Source organism: Pomacea canaliculata, linkage group LG3, assembly GCF_003073045.1.
Source record: "Pomacea canaliculata isolate SZHN2017 linkage group LG3, ASM307304v1, whole genome shotgun sequence".
NCBI lineage: Eukaryota > Metazoa > Mollusca > Gastropoda > Architaenioglossa > Ampullariidae > Pomacea > Pomacea canaliculata.
Genome location: NC_037592.1, coordinates 13,974,766 through 13,986,314, shown reverse-complemented (window position 1 = coordinate 13,986,314; position 11,549 = coordinate 13,974,766). Strand labels below are relative to the sequence as shown.

The window sequence follows — 11,549 nt, the reverse complement described above, 5'->3', positions numbered from 1 at the left end:
ACAGAATCCGACAGGGAGATAGCAAAGATGTCATAGGCTCTGACTATGACCACGTGATTTAACCTGGTTATCAGCTGTAGTAATGTGTCCACTGTGACGAAATTCCTATACCCGGTTAACAACCTCTAGCAGAAGAAGTAAATATTAAGACTGTGATCACAAAGGTAACCTTGGATAACAGCATTAACAAAGGAAGATTTATAAACTAGCTTAACTTATATAATCACCTAAAAGAACAGGTACAAGATGAGTGATTTGGAAAAGCTTAATATTCGTGTTTAAATTGGTCTCCTGTCACCTTACAGCAGCTGATGATTCTGCTAGTAGAACCAGTGACATTCAGAACAAAAGCTATTCTGTATTTAATGCTATGATTCTATTAATTTGAAACTTCTTCTTTCTATTGATATTTTTAATGTTTTAGTTGATAACATAAAAAACCAAAAACAAAAACAAGAGAATCTGACCATGCCAAGTTACGGCACAAGGTTTCAATAAATGAATGAATGAAGGAGACTTATAACGCGCAAAATCCGAATCCTTGGGAAACGCTCAATGCGCGGAAATGTCACAGAAAAGTACACCAATAAAACATTAGCAGCTGCAGAAAACCAAAAGGAAAGTTAGAATCAAACGATCGGACGGCTAAAAAAGGACCACAGTTGTGAGCGAACGATCTGCTGCTGCAAAGCGCATGACCACTACTCACAACACAGGACCACAAATCAGAAAAAGGAAAAAAAAGGTGTTTGCATGGGCAAAAATGAAGGGTAAGATCATCAGGTTCTTGGCCCAGCAGTACAGTCCACAGTCCTCTTGACGAGTGCTGAGCTACATGCACTGTGGTCGTATCTCTGTGACCTGTATATAGCTGATCGATACAGGCCACACTGTCAAACTGCACGATGACCCCCTCTGATGATTGTGATCAACATCTACAAGCCGCATGATGTAAGTGTCTTTGTGTTGCATTCTGCCAACTGACTGATCTACAGGCTGGATGTCGATCTCTCGCGTGCTTCACTCACTGTCACAGCGAACTTGAGTTGTAGTAAAGAAAGTGAAGCGACGATCCCCTTTGTCATTGTATAATATGATAAGATTCCTTCATAGTCTTAAGATGTTCTCAGTATATTCTCAATATTTTTCCGATGTCATCGATCCTTGTTATCTGGAGTCATCACCGTTAGATCTACAGTGATCGCCCTTATTAACCACAAATAACCACAAAACTACAAATAGTTTGCACTTCTTTCTCGTGGAACGGCTGAGACTCTCAGCTGCCAGTGTTAGTATCAGCTGCGCAAAGGACTGTTAGTGTCCGCCATAGAAGCAAACTCCGAGAAAAGCTCTTGTATCTGAAATATCATGTGGCAACAGCCTGTCCTAAGTGTTCACAGAACAGGAAAACAGGGTCTTGTTATCTGCACAATGGTGGGGAGGTGATGTCGATGGTAAGGCTGACTTGATGGTGTACAATCAGGCAGTTTAGCAAGTCGTCTGCCCTGGGCCCGTACTGGATCTCAACGGCCCTGAGTTCAGATCTACAGCTCTGTCGTCATAGTGTCGTCATAGTGTCGTCATACAGTAGCAACGCAGAATAGAGCAATGATGAAATCACAAAACAGAGGAAAACTGCATGAAAATTTTGAAAGCAAAGGACTGACTTGTGTGATCTTCAAGATCTTCAGAAAAAAACCGTTATGCAGGGAAGACCAGAAGTCGACGGAAAATCCCGAAATCGCAGAAGAAACCAAAAGTCAAATAGTCTTGCACAGCAACGACGAAACGAAAAAAAAAAAGCACCGGGCTAACCAATGGGCACCAAAAACACAGCAAACTATTAAAAATGCAAAAATTGCGGAGAACCGCCTCCCTCAAACCGGCCAGGCTAAGGGACGCCACTCTAGTTAGGTAAATGTTGACCTAAGTGTTCATGATCTAGCGGACATAATGTAGCAGACGGGTAAACGTATTCTTGTTGGAAGGAAAGGTAGTGCCGCTTATCAAATGAAGCTTAAGCTTGAAATATGATGTACATTGGCCATAGCTTTTCAATTTTTCTTTGCCAGTGCTCAGGAAGTTGGAATTTGCTTGCCAACATACACATACCGTGTCTTCTATTGTTAGAAAGTCTATATATTATATAAAATATGTAACATATATGTTTAATATTTCTAATTTGAATATTTAAAAATTTTTATCTCATATTGCCACTGATTCTAAGGAAACTGTATAAAAACCTGCATTTATGTAGTTGTACTCAGCTCTCAGACATTACCTGCAAAGTCTTTGTTAACTGAAACATCTCAGATGATAAATGAGAAAAGAAATCCTGTTATCATGCAGTATTTTTTGGTGACACATGCAATAGAGCCATCGAATGTGTGTCTGATTGATGAATGAGGTAAGTTATGCATATGTAATGTATTATGCAGAAACACTTGAAACCAACTAACATAGGGACTAGTGTCACCATCATCACCATGATTCACCTGTCCATACTCATCTTCACGCACACTAGCATCTCTGCTGTTATTATTATTATTATTATTTGGTTGTAAACATAATTGCAGAAGAATGTTAAACCTTATTCATCACACACTTGAATCCTTTCGTTCGCACCGCCAAACTCAGACCAGGAAGAAAGTCACCTGGTCACACAATGAGACATAAACTTTACTACTACAACTCAGGTCCTTGTGTCACTCCTTGAACACGACGAAGTCTTTTGTGTTGCCCGGTACAGATGCACACACCAGCAACAGAACACATCTTGTGTATCTATTGTGTCTACTATTGAAACCAGCAGTTTATGTGGATAATGACATATTTGTTATGTAGCTACTGAAGGAAATCGCTATCAATAAAGCAGATAATGACTATTTCGATGCCGGTATTATTTGGTAAATTGTTGGTATTTACTTTGCGTTAAAAGGAAATGATGTCATATGTAGCATCCTCTCGACCTTTAACTACATTTTATGCATGTGAATTTTGTGTATTTAACTGTTTGTAAATAGATACTGTATGTTGCTGGGTCAGTACTTGTATGGTAAAATAAAAAATTTTAATGATTTTAATTCTGCAGGTTCAAGTGAGATACTAAGTACAATAGTAGAGCATGCCAACTCTGTGACATACAGAAACCTGTACGGTGTTCTGAATTTTGAAGCTCAAACTGATGACTCACATTCACAAATGTATCGATGCATAAGCTCTGACACAAATTACTTTTCTAATTAGTCAAACTAATCTCAATCTCCTCCATATCTTTAACCCTTTTCCTTCTTCTCCGTAATTGTTCTTTGGTATATATATAAATATTTTGAATCTGTATACAGGTACTCACACTTATTATATCTCCAACATAAAAAAATCTATTTGAAATTTTCTGCTTTTTGTATTCAATTTTCTAATCAGTCTGAGAATTTAAAGCACTTAAGTTGTCTCATGTTTGCTGACGACTGTTCATTCTGTGTGTGTGTGTGTTCTCACACGCTTGCGAGAGCATTTTTATCTGACCATGACAGACATGCGGCCCTATGCTCCACTGGGGGCGAATAGGAACAAGAAGAAGATGATGACAGACACATTGGCCGGTCGCCTAGCAGAGAAATGTCCTTGGGATATAAAGACAGGGTGGGTATCTTACTCCTAGACACACGTCAACATGTACACTATTACTTCATCTCTCTGCGCCTCACAGGATTCCATGATAAAACAAACGAAAAAACACACACACACACTTGTGTAGGCGCTCTACTCATACCCGTACTTAAGCTCATACCCGTTCAAGGTGAGATCCAGTGTCAGTGCACACCGTCAACATGTCGCTCAAGTATTTGCTGTCGACCTCGCGAGGCAGTCAGTCTGTAATATGAAACCTGCATCGTCACAAGTCGTCTTCCCGCTTACATTGCTCCACTCAGACCAGGAAGAGTCAGGTGGTGGTCCATACACTGACACCGACATTACTGTCCTCATGCCATACCTGTACTTCTGTCATTCAGTGAACAAGGCGGAAGTCTTTTCGTGTTTACGGTACACGTTCATGGACCGACAACAGAGCTCGAGTATTTCTTTTGCCGGCGCTGACCTGAAATAAACTATATTCTTAATGAAAGTCGATAAAATGAAGCAAGCATCATCTTGAGAAAAATTTCAAGAGTAAGTACAAACGATTTTTATACACCAAGCAAGAGTGATGTCAACAATCTTAAGGATATAAATATAAATCTTGAGAGCTGACAAGAATTTAACAAACAAGTGCCGATAGCCTCACATAAATTTGATATCCACGTGTCCCTGAGTCGGTTAAATAAGTTTTGTCTGACAGTACTGAATGTAAATATATTACAAAAGTATTGAATAATACTTGTTTACTGTACTTAAATTATAGTAGCAACACTTGCCGATTACAGCTAAACTATTTGAGAATATACAAGGGTAGGTTTGTGTAGTCTGAGTGTAAGCATTTCCATTCTGTCATCGCTGATGTGCATTTTTGCTTGTAAGCTTGTGTTTGCGCTTCAGTGTGTGTATGTGTGTGCAAGTATGCAAGTATTATGGTAGAGGCTTAGGTCTGTGCTTTTTTATATACATGTCAGAAAGGAGGAAGATATTTAAACGGATCTCTGTATATGGTACTTTAACAAACATTCAAATTATTGTAAAATATAAGATTTTTACTACAAATTAAGAGAATCTTAAGCTACTGAAAATAAAATTAAAGAAGAGGGATTCTTAGAATAAGATGAAAGTATACACTGACACCATTTCAATCTCTCAAGAGTACGTGCACCCGCGCACCCACAAACAAAGGGAAAACTATACTATTTTTTTTATTGCTATCCGTTTACAGACTCATCTGTCAGATGTGCGCACCGTGAGGTCAATGTTCTGAGATATGGTCCTTGCAGAGAAATGTCAACTAATGAAATACCTTGGAAAGAGTTCATGCTGCTTATTCTGGTATTAATTTCCATGATATGCGTGTCAGCATCTCAAAAGTAAGGACTGTAATAAATTTAGCTTCAATGATAACTACTGGCATTCTGCAATGTTTCTGCAATTTGAAAAAAAAAACTCGTTTATTTACAATCATTCCTAAGACTTGGCACGAGAACGGGTCATTAAGACCGTCATTGTTCCTGCTACTTTTGAAAGAGAAAGATTATTTCACATGCTGATGATACAGAGCTTTATAAGCCAGCTCCACTTGGACTACTGACAGGGACACAGGAATGCACATATGATGTGAAGTGCTGGATGCTACTGAAAGACTGAACTGCTACTTGTCCAAAGTTCTGAGTCATCTTTCTCTCCCTCAGTCTTTGTCTATAAACAACTCAGCTATTCCTTTCTCCACATCTGTCTGCAGCTTGAGTATCATTCTCGATCAGTGCTTGACTTTTCATCAGCATACTTCTCATGTCTGCAGAAATGCTTACCTTGAATTTCGTAGGATCAGTACCATTCATCATTATCTCACCCCTGAAGCAACTAAAACCCATATCTGTGTCTTTGTGCTATCAAGGATTAACTATTGTAAATCTCTTTTAGTTGGAATTCCCAAGTATTCTCTTGACAGACTTCAAAGGATCCACAGAAACGTTGCTCGCTTCATCTACCATCTAGATGTGAACATATATCACTTATCATTCGCTCTCTTCACTGGTTAGTAGTCGTAGGCCGTATAGCTTACAAACTATTGACTTTGATTTACTCTGTCGTTTCCAGCCCTGGTCCTCGGTCTCTCTTTAAACTCACTTCCATCTGTACGTCCGCACTACTTCTTCGCTCATCTTCTGTCACCAAGTTTCTGCGAGTCCCACTAAGACAAAGACTATGGACAAAGGTCTTCCTCCTATCAAGCCTTAGCTTACCCATCATCCTTCGTCACTCCAATTCTCTGACCACTTTAAGTCTAAACTTAAGACATCTTTTGTGAACTGTGCTTAAAAGTTTTACGTTAATTATTTTGTGTATATTTAGTATCTTCAGCCATACATCGCGTGAACACACAGTTCGCTCAGAGCTAGCCACTCAAAGTTTTGTACAAAAATGTAGCTACAGTACTTGATAGACGCTGAAAGTGACAATATTTTTTTAATTAAGAGGCAGATAAGGAAAACAAATGTGTATCCTTGTCCACATTTAGGTCTCGCCCTGCACAAGTAAAATGTGTACTACATGGAAGAATAGACGGACAAACAGCAGCGTATATATACACACACACATGTGTGTACGTGCGTGTTTGTATGTGTGCGTGTTATTGCGGATTGTTATGAGATGAAATGAGTTTGCTTGCATCAAATTTTAGCTGTATTCTGCTCTATTTGTTTCTTTACAGAGACTGCTCGTCTTTCAATGCCGCTGATTACATTGGCCAGGATACTAAAGGTTTCTGATGAGATGTTTTACATTAAGTCTTAAAGCTTTACTTATCTTTCATTTAATATAGTTACAAAGATGGGTATGTTTACAAAAATCCAATGGATTCAGATAGTGCGTCGAAATATGTGGATAATTAAGTAAAGAGCATTAGATAAACGTTCATAGCTAACAAAGAGAAAGAAAAAACAAATTTTAAAAAATTATTATCGGCGTCACAGAATCATACTAGTTAAAAGATTCTCATTACATTAACTTTTTACGAGGATGCGGGTTATTTTTTTTTAGGACTACACATCTCATATGGCGACTGCTCGTTCAAGAAAACGTTTTGTAACTACACACAAGCTTGTACCAGTGGCGACGCTAACAACTGGACTACAACAGACGGTAATAGTTGAATGATCACAAATAGAATGTTCATTCTTTTTCTATTGCACAAAATAATAGCTTTCAGTGCAAACGAGAGGCATAAATCTACTTGTGAAGATGCTTATGTACGTGTACACTAATATCGTGTTAAATACTACCGTACTCAACATCTTTCTCCAGGTATTAGGTCGATTATTGCAACTATTTTCACATTTTCACTGACCCGTTCTTTATTGGCTGTTAAGGCACATAGATAAAGTCCTATTCTAACTACTCACTTTTGCGTCTAGTCATTAATTTATGTAAATGTAATGACATTCCTGTTTGATCGCGCATGATTGGTCGTACTTATTATTAAAAAAAATCGACATTCCATACGCCTTGCTTTTCAAATAGACGGTTATTCTTGCTGATAAGTATATATATTAAGTATTATTGCGTTGTATTCTGAAGGTAAATTGTTTGTTCATAAATTTTCTCTGTCAAAGTTGATGATTTTCTGACTACAGGTGGCGCCGTGTGTCCTGGGAAAAACGGAGTGTTCGACTCTTTCTCAGTCCTACTGTCACCTTTGTTGACTATCACACAAAATACATCTCTTGTCTTCAACTATTCTCAGACCACGCCAGGGACGCTCAGTGTGTTTATAGTAACAACTACAGAGATAACTGTTAAGCTTAAAGAAGTTTTATTTGATGGGTCTTTCCATAAAGAGGTGAACATCGAGCCAGCAGTCCTTAAGGTATAACACGAAACCTAACAAATATTAAAATGCGCATGTCATAAAGTGTGTTTACAGTAGGCTGGAGAACACGTAAACTGCAACTAAAAACATTTAAATGCTTTACATTGTGGATTTCTTAGCTACCTCGTAAGTAAAGGGGAACTATATGTTGCTTAACTCAAGAAGACAAGAAACATTAAAACCAACATTGTTCTGTATTTAAACAGATCGGCTTCAGAGCCCGGGCACCAAACACTGGCAACAACGTGACTCTGAGTTACGTGAAGCTTCAAACAGGAATCTACACATCTACCACAGGTATGAATGAGCATATATACCATCACATATGTCGTCTTTCACTGTTGTTCTTGATGTTATGATTCTTATTTTTATTATGTTATTATTCGGTTAGGGGAGGAAAAGCTTTTAAAAATTGCCAAAGAATGAATAGAATGTTTAAAGATACTAAAGATACAAATGTTGTAAGAAAAGCGATGTACATGTATTTGCGTTCTCAAGTGGAGTATGTCCATGCGAAGAAGTCAAAAATGCTTGCATGCAGCAATGTTTTTAACCAATGGTATTTATACAGATATGTATGAGCCACGGAGAGTGAATGGGTTTGATGACTAAGTATATACAGTGATACCTCGGTTCTCGAACGCCTTGACTTTCGACCAAATCGGTATTCGACCAGGAAATTCGAGAAAATTTTGTCTTGGAATCCGAACAAATATTTGGAACTCGAACATCCGAACGTCCGAGATGAGCCGAGTTGAGCCGAGTTGAGCCGAATGGCGTTCATTGGCCCAGCGCGCCTTGCTTGCGTCATCAGTGACAATAACCATCCCCCTTCCCTCCTCCCTCCACATTCATTCCCTCCTGCCATAAAGTTTGGTACAGGTACAGTAAATGAAACACAATTTACTGTACTGTACAGTACATTTTTTGTTTGTTTTTTTGTTTTAATAAATACACTTTTATTTCTTATTTCTTGTTGAGACTCATGTTTTTGTACATATTATATACAAATTAGGCCAGTAAATAGGCATTTTCTGGGGCTTGGAACGAATTAATCCAGTTTCCATTATTTCCTATGGGTTTCATTGCTTCGGTTCTCGAACAATTTGGTTCTCGACCGTCCTCCCGGAACGAATTATGTTCGAGAACCGAGGTATCACTGTAATGCTGAAGATGTTTATAAGCAGGTAAGTTATAGAGGTAGAGAGAATTAATACCCTGAATTTCTTTAAATCCCACATGACTGACAGCAGCATCAAGCACAAGTGACACGTCACTCACCACCTCCACTGAGAGTACTCGTAACACGTCACTGACAACCTCCTTGGCTGAAACAGGTAAACTATTTGACCACAAATCAACAAGTATTTTGTATTGTGGTATTTTTCTCACTCAAGAAACTTAACTAGAATTATTGAGAAATACCTTAGTAGCAAACGAACGCAGTATTTATTGAGCAAACCATTTGCTTTGTTTTAAAGAGGAAATCATAAATGAGATAAAACATCATCAGCAATATTTAGAGTAGCGTTTCATTTTGCATACTAACATTTCTTTATGTTTTCATCAATATATCCATTTCATTTCTGTTTTTAAATACTTAAAACATTAAACATTGACTATAATTATTATAGACCAAAAGTTGATTTTAAGTCTACACAATTTAGCAGAAATTTACTGTGTTCTCTCTGGGAGCTAACGAGAATTGAATTGATCGATCGTGTCATTAGTGTATAAATACAAATTGTCAGGTGTTAATGGTCACCGATGATGACAGTTAAGTATCCCAAGGATATGACTGGCTGCAGCAGAAGTTTAGGTTGCAGTAGTGTCATTTGTGATGGACATAATTTATATCATTGTTATCTGCACTTCTTGTTAGTTTATTTTCTAAAATCTTTTGGAACTACTTTTTTTGTTGCAAGATTACTGCCTCAAAGTAGTTTTACACTAAACATCTGTGCTTTACTGGATCTTTAATGTCTAGAAATATTACTGATATTTATTTTAATTTCCACATTCGTTCTATCATACTAAATCATCTGTGTATGTTTCATTCGCTGACGTGTTCATGTCCAGGTAAACCAGAAGCGACAAGCGGAAGTAGCGTCGGTGTAACTGTAGGTGTTGTGGTGGCTGTGGTTGTTGTTGTTGCTGCTGGTGTCATTGCTGGATTTTTTATTTGGAGACGCCGCAAACAGCGAGAGAATCAGTAAGGACTGTCTGTTTGAGGAATCTTAGTTTAGAGTGGAAGCACGTCTAGCTAAAAACTATAGAAGTCACAGTTCATGCTCTGGTAAATTTAGTACTAGTGATGAATTTTTTTACATAATGTTATCAACAGACTTAGTCAAATAATACACCTAATAAACATACTTTTGTTATCAAGAAAAGTTACCAAGGATCCATAATATCCATATTACTAATTTCACTTACACTTAGGTGTGAATATGGATATTTAACCTGCTACAGTTTCCAATGGTCATACATTATGTGGTTTTGAGTAAGTGAACATTTTGTTAAGGAAATTAGTCTGAAGAACAGCCCCAAATCATTTGAGCTTGATCTTATTCCTTCCTCTCAGCTCGTTGATTGTCTAAATGTCCTGCTACCACATATAAACTATTTAATTAATGCTTCTCGCACGACTTGGCCCTTTCCTCTCGAGTTCTGGTCGGCTATTGTCCACCTTCTTATAAAGAAATCATCTTTAGATCATAACTGCTTAAGCAATTATAGACCAATTTCAAACCTGTCCTTTCTGACTAAGGTTCTGGCAAAGACTGTTTTTCCCCAGCTGATTGTACATGTGGAGATGAGGAAAAATTAATCTCCTTAATTCATTCCATTTAGCTTTTAGAAGATCCTTAAAGAAGGATCCTTCTACCTTAGAGTAAGAGACGATTAGAGATTTAAAAGATACAAAAGTTCCCTAAAAGACTCAGCGAATGGACCAAAGTAGTCTTCACAAATAATAATAAATGTGTGACTGAGATAAGGGTGTGTGTAGTACTAGTAGTTTCAAATGAATGTGTGGACTAGTTTATATAGTGAACAAAACTATGTAAATTGAAATGCGTGCTTTGGTGGTTCAGCCATTTCATGCTATGATTTTATCTTTACAGTAACACTGTACAGGAAGCAAATCTGAAAGTCAGCCAACACATCTACGAGAATACAGGTCAGTTCTGCTAGTCACTGTGTCAGGGTCACACTCACTCAGCACGTCACATACATGCACCACTGTGTCAGGGTCACACTCTCAGCACGTCACATTCATGCCCCACTGTGTTCTCACTCGTTCTTTCATTCCACAAAACACAAAGAGTTATATGGGCTTCTCCTTTATTCTATTGACAGGGTTTGGACCTACAAGCAAAGGGAATTATCCACAAATCAAACCTTAAATATCCTAGAAACCTATGTTATTCTCAAAACCCAAAAGATGTTGGTATTTACATCGCTTTAAGAGGAAATCATGTCTTACGTAGCTGCCTCTCGACCTTTAGCTATATTTTATACATGTTAACTTTGTGCGTGTAAATGTTTGTGGATGGATACTTCATGCTGTTCGGTAGGTGCTAGTAATGTAAAATCATGTTGTTGTATGATTGTAAGACCTCTATGTTGCAGGTTCAAGTGAGGTACAAAGTACAACAGCAGAAAGTACAGACTCTGTGACATACAGAAACCTGTACGACGCCATGAACTTTGAAGCCCCAACTAATGACATTCACATTTACAAATCTATTGATACATAAACAGCAGACACAACTGACCTTTCTAATTAGACAAACTAATCCAAAACTCTTCTATATCTTTAACGCTTTTCCTTGTTCTCCGTGTTTTTCCTTCAGTATTTAAAAGGTCTGTATACAGGATTTCACACTCATGTCACCTACAGTAAATGTACCTGAGGAACTATTGCTCCTATTGTATTAATTTTTTAATCAGTTTGGGAGTGTAAAGCATTAAAGTTGTCTTTTAAGTTCGTCAACGTTTGTTCATTCTTTCTTTTTTTTCTCTCTCTCTTTGT

General features: G+C 37.8%; 1 protein-coding gene across 2 annotated transcripts; it reads left to right on the top strand.

Annotated features, from left to right (window-relative positions):
* The first annotated feature begins 3,880 nt into the window (after positions 1-3,880).
* On the top strand, positions 3,881-11,503 carry LOC112559876. Of its 2 annotated transcripts, none has more exons than XM_025231339.1 (10): positions 3,881-4,170; positions 4,865-5,012; positions 6,356-6,405; positions 6,685-6,786; positions 7,278-7,510; positions 7,720-7,810; positions 8,767-8,850; positions 9,593-9,725; positions 10,639-10,694; positions 11,147-11,503. In XM_025231339.1, the coding sequence occupies exons 2-10, from the start codon at positions 4,927-4,929 to the stop codon at positions 11,272-11,274; spliced, it is 963 nt and encodes a 320-aa protein (XP_025087124.1). In that variant the 5' UTR covers positions 3,881-4,170; positions 4,865-4,926; the 3' UTR covers positions 11,275-11,503. The 2 variants fall into 2 exon arrangements, with proteins under 2 accessions (XP_025087124.1, XP_025087123.1); XM_025231338.1 differs by having other exon boundaries at positions 8,764-8,850.
* Positions 11,504-11,549: the final 46 nt, after the last annotated feature.

Bases quoted from the DNA above. Each gene is read 5' to 3' on its own strand.
- LOC112559876 (XM_025231338.1), top strand. From the start codon at position 4,927: ATGTCAACTAATGAAATACCTTGGAAAGAGTTCATGCTGCTTATTCTG. The intron at 9,726-10,638 runs GTAAGGACTGTC...TTATCTTTACAG, and splicing joins CGCAAACAGCGAGAGAATCA to TAACACTGTACAGGAAGCAA. The intron at 10,695-11,146 runs GTCAGTTCTGCT...TCTATGTTGCAG, and splicing joins ACACATCTACGAGAATACAG to GTTCAAGTGAGGTACAAAGT.